General features: G+C 40.7%; 1 protein-coding gene across 1 annotated transcript in view; it reads left to right on the top strand.

The window, feature by feature from the left end:
• Window positions 1-17,982, top strand: part of arhgap24 (Rho GTPase activating protein 24) — a 146,301-nt gene that overhangs the window by 6,462 nt on the left and 121,857 nt on the right. Inside the window, exon 2 of the mRNA XM_034192500.1 lies at window positions 12,439-12,667. Within this exon, the coding sequence (XP_034048391.1) occupies window positions 12,458-12,667 (210 nt within the window). The 5' untranslated portion in view covers window positions 12,439-12,457. The remainder of the gene's footprint in view (window positions 1-12,438; window positions 12,668-17,982) is intronic.

The following is a 17,982-nucleotide window of genomic DNA, read 5'->3' as shown; positions in this document are numbered from 1 at the left end:
TATTGGCAGGTAAAGTGAAGCCTGTACTTTGCAACTAAAAGAAATTGACAAAGACTATTTCAAACTACGTGCAATTTCAGCCACACCTGCCCCTAATTTCCATCATGCATCCGAAAATAAGATTATTATTCCCTACAAAAATCCAAGACATGTTCCAACAGGTGGCAGCAAAAGTATTTCCTGAGACAATCCCAGAAATGTCCAGCAGGTGGCAGCTAGGTTAATTTAATTTAATTATATCGTGCCAAATCACTACATAAGTCGGCCCAAGGCGTTTCACGAGAGTAAGGTCTAACTTTACCAAGCCCCATGAGCAATTACGCTAGTAACAGCGGTAAGTTAATAAGTGCTCTCTCCGTGGAGTGGCGCATTCTAATTTTTCAATGAACCTGAATGGAATCAGATTTTGAAATAATAGGTTTGATCATTTAAAATATGAAACAGCAGAACCAGATGCTAGTGATACGTTAATAATATTCAGCATAATTCGTTCAAGTGTAGCCCACAGGTCCTAAAACTGTTTAACTGGTATTGGGTCAAATAGACATGATGTATTTTTAGCTGAGTTCACGAGTTGCAACAGCATAAACAGTGAAAAAATGTCTAAACTGGTTAGCCTCATCCTCCTGGCGGAGATGGTAAGATTAGCTACAGGATCAAATAGTGTGACTGAGGCATACTGGAATATGGTATATTTTCATGAACAAAACAAGATTAATCAAAGTTAAGTCACCTTATCATCAAATACACCATTTTAATTTTGACACCAACAAGATAACAGCATTTTTTTTAAAGTTATGGTATTAACAAACTGCATGAAATGGGTTTATTTATCTGTCTATTCACTCACAGCATTTTACAGACTACTGTAGGCTTTTCCAAACCCTAGAAATAACCAACTTGTAGGTAACACTAAAAAATATTAACGATCATAATGTCAAGCTGTGTTCATGTGATCACCATAAAATATGCTTTTGCAATCATCTCGTCTTTGATGATGTATGTGGGACTTTAAAACAGTCATGCAGAAAGGTTAATATGCACCACAAAGGCGCACAGCATTAAAAATTCAGATTTCTTGCACTGTGACCCTGCACCACACTGATCTCTGTATGGGAGCTAATGCTAATAACACATGTTGGAATGAACAGAACTGCATAACAGTTGAGTGGATTCCCAATACAATGGGCCTTTAGTGGTTGCTTTAAAACATTAACATTAGCATGCAGATGGCAGAGACAGTAGCAAATAGGAAAAACCAGTACACAAAATAAAAAAAATCAACACTGAATGAATTACATAGGTCTGAGAATTGTAAAAAAAAAACCCCAAACAGAACACAATGCTAAAATACCCTCGCCATATGAGCATTGTGTTCTTTATAATTTGCAGTTCTTTAATAAATTATTAATATCATATTGTCTTACGTACATTTTCTACATGTTCAATAAACCCATCAATCAATCAATCAATCAATCATAAAAAAAATTATGTTTTAGGAGTGGAAGTTGTGCAAATAAAGGAATATGAGTTGGAGCCATCGAGTTGTATTTAATCCACTAGATGGCGGATGCAGCCTGTGAGCTGTTGCCAGCAGCCGCCATCTTGCTTAGCATTATTCCGCATCGTCACACATTAGTATAAATCTATGATGCGCTGACTTAAACTTGGGTTCAAGGGATCTGAAAATGCGTTCAGGTGCAGCGACAAGCTGACATAGGATTGTCAGTATGTTAAATAAAGGTTAAATAAATAAAAAATAATCAATTGTGGAGTGAGCTTTCATAAGTGTGTATTATATGTCATATAAATGATGTAGGGAAATGACTATAATTATTAAAATTATATAAGTAGTCTGATTCTCTTCTGTATTTGTTTGGACAAATACTGGCTGTACAAATGTGGGACTGAGTTTAAATAAATGTAACAGTACAGTAATAGCACGGAAAATGCAGATTTATGGTGAAACTCCCTTTAAAACATTGATCATGTCGACATCGATTTCTGTTTATGCCTGGTTGTTAGACTCTAACCAAGATGGCGCCGCTTTGGCAACACCCAGCGAATGAGCGGATTTCACCGGTCCTCCATCTCGTGAGTAAATACAAATTGATGGTTGGAGGGGACTTTATGCCATGCCCCTCCCCCCAGTGGCCATTTTTGGCTGATGAAAACATTGCAGAGCTCAATACAAATACATGTAATTTGGTCACTTTTTAAAGAGGTCAGACTTGCCAATAACGTCAATTTAATGTACAGTGGTTCATTTCAGGTCAGCTTGTTGTATAAATCTCATCGTTCCAGGCAACGAGAGCTATCAGCTGGCTGTTAGAAACAAGTTAGAGACAAAACAAAACCAGCTGATTTCAACAGACAATCAGTGCAGCCCGAGCTTGTTTTTATCAGGTGGCCAGTCGTTTAAGTATGAATTCTCGCCCTCAGATTCACCACTTCACTGGAAGTGACGTGTACCCGCTCCAACCCATTTGTAGATCATGGCATATGAGACAAATTTAACTCCGTAGGAAGTTAGCATGCACGCTAATGTCTACAAAATGTCTTGTAAATGACTCCAGAGGTGTTACCAGGCTACAAAAACAGCATTTTCAGTTTTAGAAGTGTTTATTTCTCACTAGCTTTTATATAAGATATGACAAAGAGAATATATTAATATAATAATATAACACACAAATGAAATGGAGTTTGCAGCTAGCTACCAGCCTGTGATGTCACCATGCTCACGTCTGTGAAATATCTTGTAAATAAGTTCAGAGGTATTATTAGGTTACAAAAACACCGTTTTCAGTTTTAGAAGTGTTTATTTCTCATGAGCTTTTACAAAATATATGAGAAACATGTAAACAAACAAAACAAAGCGATTTTGGAGAGACCAGCCACTGATGTTATGGTGCAGCTCTACTCTGATTGGCTGTCACGCCCCCCAAGCCTCAAAGACAAAACTGAACAGATTGAAACAGAATGTGACTTTTTAACCTCTTAAAATACCTCAAGGCTAGTTAATCTTTGAACTTGTCCAAGGTCTGTGTCCCAAAGACTGTTCCCTGTCAATTTTAAGACCCAGGTAGTCATAGGACTGGACTTATGCTGAGCACAGACAGACAGACAGACGGATGAACAGACGCAAAGCCTTCGCAATACCCGATGGCCATATTTGATGGCCTTCTGCAGTTGTAGCTGTGAGATGTTTTGTTTTCCATATGTGACGGAGGCCACAACAGCCAAAAGATACTCTGGCCACTCAGGCTAGAGCCTGGGCTTTAGCCGTCTGGACGAAGCGTCCGCCTTCTGTGCTGGAGATTGCGAGTTCGTGTCGCGAGTGGGAGGAGTCAATCACAACACAGAGCAAGCCGCTATATGTACACAGTAGAAATAATGTAACATGGTGGATCATCCGCTTTCAGGTTTCCAATTTCCCATGAAGCTCTACATATTTTGGACTATCTCCAGCAACTGATAACGTGGAAAGTCTTTATGTGAAACTAATTAATTGGGCACCGCAGTCTCACTAAATGGTCCAAATGTGATGCATATGACGTAATTTTCTACTTCCGGAGACAGAAACACGGCACTTTTTCTCAGATTTTTGGCAAATTACACGCAAACAAAGTGGAAATACAAAGAAAGATGACCATGCAGTGGAAAGTGAACATGTGTTGCAGTTTGTTTATGACCCGGAGCTCAAACATGTGGGGGCGGTTTTGCAGGCAACAGAACGGAACTACTCTGGTTAGCTGTGTAGGCTAACACTTACCGACACAACGTCTCCCATTTGAGCCGTCTTCCCTTCTCCACTGGGAACCGATAAAAACTGCACTTTTCACGACTGCTTCAGTGAGTGCAACCGAAAACAAAACAGTACACCAGAGCGGCTGTCCCCATAAGTGGCCAAATCCTGCAATACCACGCAGGGTTCAAACGAGACTGTGCTGCCCTATTCCATTTATATTTTGACCACAGTTTAAAAAATAAATGCTTTCATATTGTTGTAAAAATACAGTAGTTTTACATCCAGTAATTGCTGCTAATGGTCGCAATCTTTAGCAGGGTGAGCAAAGAAGAATCCAAGTAATAAGGAAATGATCAGATCATTGTAACAAGCTAATCGCAACACTCACTCACCTTCAACTGCTTACTCCAATCAAGGGTCATGGGGAGCTGTAGCCTGTCCCAGCAGTCATAGGGCCAACAACACTGTGATATTAATTAAATATAATGACACGGTATTGTGGCTTAGTGGTTCGCACTGTTACCTCACAGCAAGAAGGTTGTGGGATCGCTTCCCACCTGATCCTTGCTGTGTGGAGTTTGAATGTTCTGCCCATGGTCATGTGAGTTCCCTCCAGGTTCTCCGGTGTCCACCAAAGTCATACAGGTTAGGTGAATTGGTGACTCTAAAGTGACTGCAGATGTGAGTGTGAATGTGTTTGTCTGTCTATATTTGGCCCTGCAACAGACTGGCATCCTGTCCAGGGTGTACCCCACCTCATGCCCTATGACTGCTGGGATAGGCTCCACTCCCCCATGACCCTTGATTAGAGTAAGCGGGTATAGAAAATGAATTAATATAATGAATCAATATTGTTCTCAAAATTACTTATTTTGTACAAAATAAACAGTAAAAATGCAGCTTACATGGGGTAAAGTACAACATTACATCATAAGATGGCGATTGTGCCAGGAGTCTTCCACTGTAGCTTGTCAGTGGTGTGTCCACTCTGATTTTTTTTTCTTTTTTTTTAGCTCGATGTACAAGACACAGACAAACAGATGGAAGCTTTTGTTCTGGTCAAACACACTGACTGTTTTAAGCATCAATGACCTTTGCATCAGCCAATAAGAATTGGCAAGGGCATTACTGGCAATCACTAGGACCAGTGCTGAGCACAGCAGCTGTGAAAACAGGAAAGCCGAGTGAAGACGGACAGATGGTAATAACGCTGTCTGTCATACGACAAAGGACATGAATGAAGAACTCATGTCTGTTATTCAACAATGAATTAGATAGGAGGCTGTTTCCTTGACTTCAATCTTTGCCCGCTCTTAATATGGCTACAAAAACACATTGCTGTGCCTATTCTTTTGGAACAGTTTTTAAAAAGAACTAACATTTGCTGAAAATCTGACTTGTTACTTTCAGTCTTCCCAATGAGCTCTGGCAAAGAGACAGGAGTAGATCCAACCCTTACTGTTGCGTCCGTCATCTTTAGCAAGTCACGTTGCGTCACCTATACCCCTCACCACAGTTTTCACCCTTTTGAGTGAAAGTCGACATTGTGTCAATTAGTAGGAATTGGGTGCTCTTCTCTTGGCACTCTAAACAAAATATTGCTGGCCACACATTTCATTTCCCAAAGGATGGAATAGACCGAGCACATCCTGCCATTCTTCAAGCCAGAGCACATTTGAAACAAAGACGTGTGTCAGACATTACTTTGAGCTTTTTGTTTGCTGTTCGTGTTATAACATTCTCATGTGGGGAACAAATACTATCTGCAAACACACAGCCCCCTGATTTCGTGTCGGCTATGACGCACATTGTCTTGTATCACATATTTGAGATTTCACAGTCTTGCCAAAATTTCCCTTCTTTTGTTCAAACCTCCATATATTCATAAATACAATATGCATGGTTTTGATGCTACTTGCACCTTGAATGGGCTTTTTTGTTTCCATTTTCAATGCCTAGCTCTGGTAGCCACCAAGTCTGTAGAAGCTTGTAAAAAAATCCAGTTTTATTTATTACTAATTATAACATCCAGCAGAAAACAGATGCTTTCAGACAGAAACAGTCTAAAGTGCCTGGGTGGATTATTCCAAAACAAAAAGGGAGGTTGGTAAACAAAAGCTTTGCAGCCTGGTGACTTCTTTTTCATCTTAAAAACCTGAAGTAATGTGAGACTGCAGGGTACGTGACAGTACACATGGATCAACAAATTCTGTGAGATTAGAGGGAGCACAAGCGCTTTTTATTGTATATGGTAAGAATAAAACCTTGAAATGTCATCTCTCAAGGACAGAGAACAAGTGACGCATGACTAATATTTCACTAATGTGATTCAAGTTTATAGTCCTAACTAACATGCAGGAGAATGAAGGTCCAAGTCTTTAGGGTCGTGGTGCTTCCTGTCTTACCATATGGATGTGAGACTTGGACACTAGCCACTGATTGGATGTCTTTGGTACTAGGTGTCTTTGAAGGATCTTTGGGTACAGCAAGACTGACTGTCTCAAAAGGTTACTAATGGAGACTAAGTTGAGTACCACTTGCATTGTGAGGAAACGGGTGGTTGTCATCGAGGACACAAGGTGTAGGTGCTGTAACGTAACCTGACCTGATTAACATTCTGACAGGTGTATTCTGAAGCATCTGAAGACTTCTTTTACTTTAACACCCCATTTTTGCACTACTATATATACAATGTAGATAGTACAAATACTTTTGCAGAACCCTTCACACTGCCACATCTAATAATAGGTATAAAATAAAAATACAATAAGGTATTAAAGCTCTATATCTTGAATATTATCTCCTTAGGCTGAGAGTATTTACTGTATAATCTGATCTATTGCTGTGAACACATTGATTGACCTTGTGTTAATATGTCTGACAGAACCAACCAATGGGATTTAAATAGAAATAATAAAATAAAGGTCACAATTTATCATGTTGTTACATCAGGCCAGAGAATTCCTTGCATTCTTACTGATCGTATTCCATTTATCTACTAAATTATAGATTTACTGATGATTACGCCTTCCAGCTCGGTGGCAATTTATTGCATCTGGACACGACTGTGGCAGAATATAAATGTAAAATATTGTTGCTTCAGCCTGAAAGGTCCAAGTAATTCACATAAAAATACCCGGAGTTATATTTTCAATTCATAGCAGAGTCCCAACGATGCCGTTAACTCGGACTGATGCAGGAGTGTAAAGCGTAAAGGAAACGCCGCACCACACTGGCAGCACAGCAGTGATTCCATCAACAGATGGCCATATCACAAAGTACTCTGTGATTTATGGTCTTTGTGTGTGTTTCTTACAGCTGCAACAGAACCAAAAAGTGTAGGAAGCAGCAGAGGACATTCCTTTCCACATGAGATTTAAATTATCCCACGCAATAGAGAATTTTTTCCATTTGACCGACCTGAACTCTGAGCTCGGTCAGTCTGAACGAAGCATTTTAGGTCAAAGAAAGACTAACGTTCACTTCCTTTCCCATCCTGCATGTCAGCAGAGCAAAGATGAAGTCAAGCTGGACAAATAGTGTATGGACATCACAGTGTAAAACGGTATATTTTTGAATGCATGCTTGTTGTGCATTAATTTTTTTAATACACTGCAGCACCTCCGCTGCACTTGCTCCACTGCTGACTAGGCGGCATCTGGTCCTCATCTGGACATGTGGGCTCATTGGACATCTACCAAACCAAGCTGAAACAGAGCCACCGATAACATGGCAGCATTCAGCGCTGACAGCAGTATTTTTAAAGAAGCAGCACATCACAGAGTGATGCAGAGATCGAATCAATGCATATGAAACCAGTATGTGCAAGGTAGTTAATCAGCTGTACAGAGGATGTGAGTATGCAAATGTACTGGAAGTACTTTGCATATTGTACAATATACGTGCAACCTGTGCGTGGGAGAAAATATTTCATGGCACATGATGACGTGTCGATGCACTCTGTTGCATAAATATGGAATATAATTTTCTATCAGTATGTTCAGAACGAATGTTTTCAACAAAAATACACAACACAGGCATAAAATCCCTTTTAAACTTTGTTGTTGTTTTTTTACATTGTAACAGACTGTTGCTGCTTTTAGTTTTCCTGTAATTCTAATTCTTCACAAAGAAAAGAACAACAAAAAATATAGTAACGGTAACAAAAATGTGCATGCAGAAGCATCGGACAGCTTTTACTACATGCTTTTACGACTAATGTTCATGTGCATTCAGGCCCATGTGAGAACTATAGTCATATACAATAACACGTGTGATTATGTGAGTAAATAGGAGTTGTTGCATCAGGGCCACAAAGGGAACTGCTAGCTATGGCAAGTGTCCTGTGCAGAATATCCCAGCTAACACGGGAGAGAACGCACATGGTAAGAGGACAGGCGGAATGAGGGTTAGGACTCCATACTAGTCATGGGCCGGTATGAGATTTGGACAGTATGATAACTGTGGGCAAAAATACCTTGGTTTCACTGTATTATGTATAGCTTTAAAATGTGCTTTAACAACATTATGGCTATGAAGTGCGCGTGATTCAGGCGCACTAACTGACGTGATGTCTACCGCTACAAGCACTATACCACTTGGACTCCACACTAGGCATGGGCCAGTATGAGATTTGGACGTCCGGAACTCCGGACCTTATTCCTTGGCCCAGCTTCACCAACAAAGTGCTTGGAATAGATGTATTTGTCCTTCTTGACATGTTTGTGGGAGAAATTTGGTCGGCCAAAAGCATGACTCGCGTCCACCGCTTGTACTTCTCAGTGGTTTCAAAAATGGGATAAAGTTTACTCCTTCCATGTAATCCTTTGAGGATATCTTAAATCGCTCCGAGTCTGACATAGGCCATAGCTACGGTGCTTTGTTGCCACCGTTTTTGGTTTGAAGGGCTATTCCGCAGAAAATAAAATGAAACTAGGACTGCAAGCAGTCATATACGGGCCCTCGTTCCGCGCAACCGCCTACCCAGGCCAGTGGGTGCCCTTGTGACCACGTGGGCATGTGCATGCAGGGGCAACCACTCTTCACACAGTTAAAATTTTAAACAAATCACACAATGCATCAAGGAGTTATGACATGTTGATTGTTCATTCACTAGGGGGCGCTCAGTGTACAAACAGAGGGGCTGGGTGTGTTCAGGGGCCAACCGTCATCATACATGTGAAGTTTCAAGTCAATCAGGCAAAGCATGAAGGAGTTATCATGACTTGATGTTCCATGGCAAAGGGTCAAAATGGCGGCACCATAGCGGCCACACCCTTCAACATAGAGAAAAGCTTTCGATAACTTTTGGTCAGTATCATCTTTGGATGCTGTCAAAGAAATTTGAAGTGCATTGGACAAAATCCCTAGGAGGAGTTCGTTCAAATACAACATGTGGAAATCATTTCAAAATGAGAAGAAAATGCAAAATGGCCGACTTCCTGTTTGGAGTAGACTCATGGTGCAAGAGACTTTTTTGTATGTCTATGCAAGTCACACATGTGTACCAATTTTCATCTCCCTACTCCAAAAAACCCCTATGGGGAGGGGTTTTGGAAAGTTTCAAGGGGGCGCTATTGAGGCATTTTGCCCCGCCCACGGGCGATGCCCCTATGAATTGTAACAGGTTGTCGTGCTTGACCTGTGTTTCAATTTTCATGATGATATGACAAAATTAAAGCCGTCAAAAGGAAGAACGTAATTTCATGGCGAATGGGCAATATTTGGCACGCCGCCACACGGATGCCATTACTCGTAACTTCACGGCGATCATCGCCTACGTTTACCAAGTTGATCTGCATGTTTTAGAAGCGGAAGAAAGTTGATGGGGTTAAATATGTGACTTCAGTACCTGTTTAAGTATAACGTTCATATGGCGAAGGGTCAAAATGGCGGCACCATAGCGGCCACACCCTTCGACATACAGAAAAGCTTTCGATAACTTTTGGTCAGTATCGTCTCTGGGTGATCTGGAAGAAATTTGAAGTGCATTGGACAAAATCCCTAGGAGGAGTTCGTTCAAATACAACATGTGGAAATCACGCCAAAATGAGAAGAAAATTCAAAATGGCCGACTTCCTGTTTGGAGTAGACCCATGGTGCAAGAGACTTTTTTGTACGTCTATGCAAGTCACACATGTGTACCAATTTTCATCTCCCTACTCCAAAAAAACCCCTATAGGGAGGGGGTTTTGAAAGTTTCAAGGGGGCGCTATTGAGGCATTTTGCCCCGCCCATGGGCGACACCCCTATGAATTGTAAGAGGTTGTCGTGCTCGACCTGTGTATCAATTTTCATGATGATGTGCCAAAATTAAAGCCGTCAAAAGGAAGAACGTAATTTCATGGCGAATGGGCAATATTTGGTACGCCGCCACACGGACGCCGTTACTCGTAACTTCACAGTGTTTATTGCCTATGTTCACCAACTTGTTCTGCATGTTTTAGAAGTGGAAGGAAGTTGACAGTGTTAAGTATGTGACATCAGTACCTGTTTAAGTATAATGTTCCATGGCGAAGGGTCAAAATGGCGGCGCCATAGCGGCCACACCCTTCGACATAAAGAAAAGCTTTCGATGACATCAGGACCTCTTAAAGTAAAAATAGGGCCTTTCTCGCCACCACCGGGGGGCGCTATGGCGCAGGTGGGAACGTAAGATATGTAGACGTTCAGGGCGGAGCCCTCATCATGTCCAGCAAGTTTGAAGGATCTACGATGAAGTATGTGGGCGTGACAGCCGTTCGAAGTGAAATGGCGTGCTCCGAAAAGCTCGCCAAAGTTTGACGACCCCTAGCAGCCACGCCTTTTGACTTAATTAGAATCTTTTGATAACTTCTGATCACCATTGTGTAGTGATGATTTTGACCAAATTTGAAGACGATCGGACAAAATCCCTAGGACGAGTTTGTTCAAATGTAAGTAGTGGAAATGGCCAAAAATGGCAAAAATGTGCTCAAAATCAAAATGGCCGACTTCCTGTCGATATTTCACCATGACAGTAAGAGACTTTTTTGTGCGTCCTGGCATGGTAAATATGTGTACCGAATTTCGTGAGGCTACGACGAAAAAAGCCCAATGTGGAGGTTTTTTTTTTATTTCTAGGGGGCGCTATTTCGCGATTTTTCTGCGACCATGTGCGACGCCCCAAAAATATCGAATTTCGGATCCGGCCGGACGACTTTGGAAAGTTTGGTGAGTTTTTGAGCATGGGAAGAGGCCGAAATTTCGATTTCAAGAGTGAGAATAATAATAATAATAATAATAAATGCTAATAATAATAATAATAAACAGCGCAATTACAATAGGGTCCTCGTAGGACGTTGCCTACTCAGGCCCTAATAATAATAATAAATAATAATAATAATAATAATAATAATAAACAGCGCAATTACAATAGGGTCCTCGTAGGACGTTGCCTACTCGGGCCCTAATAAATAATAATAATAATAATAATAAACAGCGCAATTACAGTAGGGTCCTCGTAGGACGTTGCCTACTCGGGCCCTAATAATAATAAACAGCGCAATTACAATAGGGTCCTCGTAGGACGTTGCCTACTCGGGCCCTAATAATAATAATAATAATAAATAATAATAATAAACAGCGCAATTACAATAGGGTCCTCGTAGGACGTTGCCTACTTGGGCCCTAATAAATAATAATAATAATAATAAACAGCGCAATTACAATAGGGTCCTCGTAGGACGTTGCCTACTCGGGCCCTAATAATAAATAATAATAATAATAATAATAATAATAAACAGCGCAATTACAATAGGGTCCTCGTAGGATGTTGCCTACTCGGGCCCTAAAAATGTTGGACGACCTCCTTCCTCCAATTTGTTGAAGTCTGCCTTTTTAATGGTAGCCAAAGTAATCCCATACAGGCGACTTGGTCCTTTTAGACAGAGGGAAAAGTTCAGTGCAGGCTTCGCCTCCTTTAGCCATGATGCAGAGCTAGCTAACGTTAGCTGCAGCAGGGGGAAGGGCGGCAGCGGCTGCCTCCGCACTGCCTGTCAAGAATTCTTATAACTCGCTCATACAGTAGGGACAGTATAAGGGAAAATTTTAGTGGTTTTGATACCGTGGTTTTTTCATACCGTGGTATACTGTGAAACCGGTTATCGGCCCATGTCTACTCCACACCAGTAGGAGGTGGGCCAATGCCTTCCCCAAAGACTGTCATGTGGGGCAAGACCAGGCAATGCCCTGGAGCACCCCCAAGATGAAAGCCAAAGCACCAGAGCAAAAGCCAGACTTCCATACCTCCACCATACAGAGAGGGAACCTGCCACCCCTCCCTCCAGCACACCACACCCACCACCACCTGCCCTAACCCATCCCAGCTCCATCCCCCATCCACCAGGCATGGTGTTGCAAGGTGATATCCTGCAATAGTAGAACAATCAAACATGATTACACCAACAGCCCACGCCCAAAGAGGGACTCCTGGTCAGATGTTGGATCCCCCCAGCCACTTTGCTGTGGGTAAGGAACGGGACCAAGTACCAACTGAATGCACAATGATAATCTTTATTTTCCAGGATATCCTTACAAAGTTTGGAACACATCACTTCTTCCAAAATTCATTTTGCTGAGTTGAAACATGCATCCTTTGAAAATTTAACCTCATTTTAATCTAATTTTTTTCCTGTCTCTAAATTAAAACTTTTGAACTTTTTCTGTGACAGTTGCTATCTCGACCTGTCAATGGATGACCAGAATGTGTCCCAGAGCAGCCCGCACCACAGCGGCGGACAGGCCATATCTGAGGGGCCGAATGAGGGATGGTCGAATGTCATCAGGTGTGGGTGGCTCAGGAAGCAAGGAGGTTTTGTCAAGACTTGGCACAGTCGATGGTTTGTGCTGCGAGGGGACCAGCTTTACTATTACAAAGATGAAGAGGAGACTAAAGCCCTGGTAAGGCTGCAAACATAGTGGCGCTTTGGTACTTGTAACTCAAATTTACTGTGTCTTTTGAAACAATAAATATAGCAGACACTTAGTGGACAGCAAACATTTTTACTCCTGCAAAACAATTTTTACCAGAGAACCACATCAGTGACAACACATCTGACAGCTGGAACATTACAGTGGATGCCAGTGATGAAAGTTTTCTGAATATTACTAAATTTCTACATATGGAACATACAACTTTTATACCAGATAGTTGTGCTGTTGACATGATGCATTTGATTATTGACGGACAATATTTAAGAAAGTACTGTATACAGTTATGCTATCCACCACGGTTAACACTAAAAGTTTGTATCGTCTCTGGTCCAGTTAAATGAAGCATATGTAAAAATTTGAGGTTCCTTGAATGGCTGCTTGAGGCTTCATACACCTTCATCTTAAAATGTCAAACTTTAAAGCAGAAATAAACATGTTTCCAGCCTTGTACAAAGATATTTTGGATCTCTGTAGCTAGTTTTCCCCATCATGACAAGTGTATGGTGTAATGAGTTACTATTGTTATATTTTAATAATAACTCATCAGTTTAAGATATTTTAAGCCGTAAAGTTAGGAATAATTAAAGGCGGGGTCAATTTGAGTGACAGCTAGTGTGTGCCACTGACTCAAGTCAGAAGGTTTGTTTGGTAAGTTTGGTATGTTGTGTGTTCTTACTCTGTTTCTATGTTACTGGGACTACGGATGGAAATTAGCATCCTGCTATAATCCGGCATATTTACATGTAACTATGTTCATTAATATGCATTGTCCCATTTCAAATAAACGTGAATTTAAGCCTTGCTATCAGAGACCGCCTCTAATGAATCCATCTAAGAAATCTTGGGCTATAAATGAAGAAGGACTTAGGGGTGGTTGTCTGCTAATAAGTTTGCCATTGTGTCAAACAGGAGCTTTGAATTATGCTTGTTTTTGTTAATCAAGTCAAAGTAGTAGGCCAGTTTTGTAATCAGTAGTGCACGCTTATAGTCTAGAATAGAATCGCGCCACATGAGGTGGAATACTTCTAGTTTTGAACTACACCATTTTCGCGCTAGACCTCTAGATTTATGCTTGAGGCCATATAAGTAATCATTGAACGAAGGAGCGTGCGTTTTTTGGGGGAGCTGCAGGGGGCTGGTTTTCATGTAGGTGGAAGTGGGGTCACTTTGAGTGAAAGGTCGTGTGTGCCAGTGACCCAAGTCTAAAGCCTTGCTCGCAGAGACCGCCTCTAATGAATCCATCTAAAAATTCCAATGTAATTAATTAAGTAATCTAATCTAATTAAGTCATCTAAGAAATCTTGGGCTGTAAATGAAGAAGGACTTACAGGTGGTTGTCCACTAATAAGTTTGCCACTGTCTCGAACAGGAGCTTTCAATTATGCTTGTTTTTGTTAATAAAGTCAATGTAGTAGGCTGGTTTTGTAACCAATAGTGCACGCTTATAGTCTAGAATAGCATTGTGCCACATGAGGTGGAATACTTCTAGTTTTGAGCTACTCCATTTTCGTTTTAGACCTCTAGATTTATGCTTGAGGCCATGTAAGTAATCACTGAACCAAGGCGCGTGTGTTTGTTTTGGGGGGGAGGGTTTTCATGTAGGTGGAAGTGGGGTCACTTTGAGTGACAGGTAGTGTGTGCCAGTGACCCAAGTCTAAATCTTTGATAACAGAGACCGTTAATACATTACAACTAATTATAAGTTAAACAGGTGTGTCTTCAGTCTGGAGTTAAAGGACTCAACAGCAGAAAGACTGTTCCATTGAAAAGGTGCAGAATAAGAGAAAGCCTGGCCTTTTTCACAAATGAATGGACAGACAGTAGATGCTATTAAAAAATCTCCTCCCTCCTGTTAGTAGGCAGAAAGAGTATATTTCATAATGATCAGACATCTATTTAAAACAAATAAAGGGAACTATCACTTCATTTGTGCAACAGTTATGACATGAATTACACCTACTTTTACTTGCTTTGTTCAGAAAAATAGAATCTCTGAAGTATGTGTCTCACTGAGCAGAAAATGTTTAGTCTTACAAGCTGAAAAAGACCTTCATGTGTAATTTATGGAACAGGTCAGAGCAAATTTTTGTTTTAGTCCTATGAGATAAAGAAAATATATATATATATTCCCAAACAATCACGGTCTTTTGTGGAAAGTGGAAACTCTGAAAAAAATTAGACAAAAAGATCCAGAATCTGAATCAAATTGATTGTTTGCGTACACAAGTCAAATAAACTGATGAGATCTTGCTCTCAGTGAAGCCAACATAATGGAAGAAGAAGTGGAGACAATGAGTTAATGCAGACGTCTCTAAAGTTACTGTAACCAGGCAGCCAGACGTACGGAGCATGTGTTGACAGAACAAAGACGGAGACAGACTGACTCTGGATTCACATTACAAAGCAAATTCCTAAGTAGAAATGAAGGGGCAAAAAGAGGTAAAAGGAGCTCAGTATATTGGTCTGATGCACACTTGCATCTTAACAAGTAACTTCAGCACAGTTAGCCTGACAACAGGCTGAAGACAAATTAATTTGTAGAATTTTGTCATGGTGCTTCCTGTCTCACTGTATGGTTGTGACACTTGGATACTAACCAGTGACCTATAAGGCTATATCTGGATATCTTTGTGACTAGGTCTCTTCGGAGGATGCCTGGGTGTCATTGGAATGACTTTGCCAGTTTCCATAGAGAGACTAAGATGAGAGGTATCACTTGCATTATGAGGGAATTGTCATTTATTTTGGCCATGTGAAGCATTTCTACGGGCATGATTTAGTATCTAGGTGTGTCAGTGTTGGAGACCCCAGTAACTGGAAAAGCCAAGACAGTGTCCATGTTTCACCTGGATGGTGATGGACCTACCTATCTTGGACCTATGGCAGTTCTGTAGCGTGGTGAATATGGTAAATGGACTGCATTTATATAGTGCTTTTCAATCTATATCAGAAGCTCAAAGCGCTTTACAGTGATGTCTCCAATTTACCCATACACACACTGATGTCAGGGTGCTGCCGTGCAAGACACTCATTACACACCAGGAACAACCTGGGGATTAAGGACCTTGCCCTTAGTGATTTTCCGGCCAGACGGGGGTTTGAACTGAGGATCCTTTCGTCTCAAGACCACTGGTTAACCACTAGACCATCTCCTCCCCAACCATCACCTCCCCAATACCAATATCAATACCAGCACATGTCTAGTATACATTTAGCCATGAAAGAATAATAAAGTGTTGGAGATGGTCGAGTGAGGTACGGTGAGATTGCAGGCACTGAGAAAGAGACTCATTCTACAAAGAAGTGTACAAAATCACTTATGGCCGGTTACATTTTAAAACCGAATACTGTCAAAATTCCACCACCCTCCAGAAAGTATTTTGTAAAAATGTATCTTAACCAATCTGCCTCAGCATATGTACAGTATGTGTGGGTTTGAAGTTTAATCCAGCATGAAATGTGCTTGTTTGTCAGGTTCATTCATTTCCAAAGCCAACTGTAGGTCTCGTGGCCACCAGGGCCACCACTGTTTATGTGTAATAAGGGACATAATGAGTAGTTATTGGCTCTTAGTGTTGTTCTTTCAGCTGCTCCCAGTTTCTCCGGCCCAAAACAGAGCGTATCCACTACAGGTCCTTGCTTGGATTTGGTGCAGGTTTTGAATGAATAAATGAATGAATTTATTTTGGCACACATATTCAAAACAACAAAACATAGAAAGAAAAAAGGGAAAATCTTACAATGCACCCATTCGCCCGAAAGGGTGTAGGCAGAAGCAAAAGCTTATAAATGCCTAGCACTCTAACCAAAAGTAAAAATTGTACATTTGTGTATAAAATTGAACATATACCTAATACAAGTGTAACTTGATCCCTGAACTACAATTTCAAAATACAAATGTGCCAGGCAATACACCAAAACAAGACAAAATCAATAAACCTAGTTTAACATTCTATAGCGAGCAATCAGATAGTTGGAGCCTTTTAAATCCAACCAAAGTACCAAGTGATTTTATGTTTTCCGGGCAATTATTCCAAGTGTCCAACAGGTCCTGGCCATGTTGTGGTATAGGTTATTTTGTACTTTGAACATAATTTGTATTATGATATCAATCAAATCCCAAAATTTCAAAATGGACAAACAATGGATTTGTTGGCTCACGATATGGTTTCTTACTAATAATTCTTATAGCTTTCTTTTGAAGTAGAAATATAGGATTTGTATTAGTTTTGTAGGTGGTTCCCCGAACTTCAATACAGTAGGTCAGATATGGAACAAGTAATGAATGATATAAAGTAACTAATGAATGTTGGGGAAGGAAGTCTTGTGTTTTATACAAAACCGGATACCCTTGCTGCCGCAACTCCAGTTGTACATGGAGACACACACAGCTCCTGGTCTTCTCAAGTGGTCTCAGTACTAATCAGGACCTACTCTGCTTTATTTCTAAGATATGATGCTTATTGACACACGCTCTCACAGTCTTTTCTCATACACGTTAACTCTATTGATTCAGTTGTTTGGGGAATTCTTATCTCTTGATGAGTTTGCCCTTATTACCTGATTTGCTGCTTGATCATTTCATTGTAACCAGTTCTAACCAAATCATGTGTTTTTGTATAGTGGCAATATTTCTTATGTGGTAAAGCCATAAGTAGCTTCACAGAAAATGCACAAACGACCCACAAGCTTTTCTCAAATCCATTCAACACTAACATCCTTTTTTCCATGGGAAACCTGGGCACTCAAACACAATAGAAATCTTCATTCTGCTCATCGACCCACACTTCTTTCCCTGGCTGATTTCCCAGTAAGAGCAGTTCAGCAAAAACCAAACCACAGCAGCAGCAACCGAAGCCTGTGATGGTTAAAGCACCGCACGTGAAGGTGGGCCACTGGCCAGACACACAGAGAGAAGGTATTCTTTCCTGCTGCTACTGGGGAGCCATAGTTCTTAGCCAGTGCGTTTGAAATGGAACACCACTATAGATTTATTTATTTTGTTAGTACGCGTGTACCCAACATAACCTGACGTAAGGATGGAAATGACTGATCTCAAATCCAGATTACCATGCGTACTAATAGTTTTAGCCAGCCAAAGCATGTTATGATGGATTGATATATAGCCCCGAAAGCTCAAAATTAGTTAGGAAATTATAATATGCACATGTATTCTCTTATTGCTATTAGTCAACTACCATACATATTTGAATACTGTAACTCTGTAAAGCATAAAAGTTGAAAAACAAAACAAAACAGTAAATGTAACAAAATGCAGACAT

Source organism: Thalassophryne amazonica, chromosome 17, assembly GCF_902500255.1.
Source record: "Thalassophryne amazonica chromosome 17, fThaAma1.1, whole genome shotgun sequence".
NCBI lineage: Eukaryota > Metazoa > Chordata > Actinopteri > Batrachoidiformes > Batrachoididae > Thalassophryne > Thalassophryne amazonica.
Note: the sequence above shows the minus strand (reverse complement) of the source record. Positions and strands in the feature narration are given on the sequence as shown.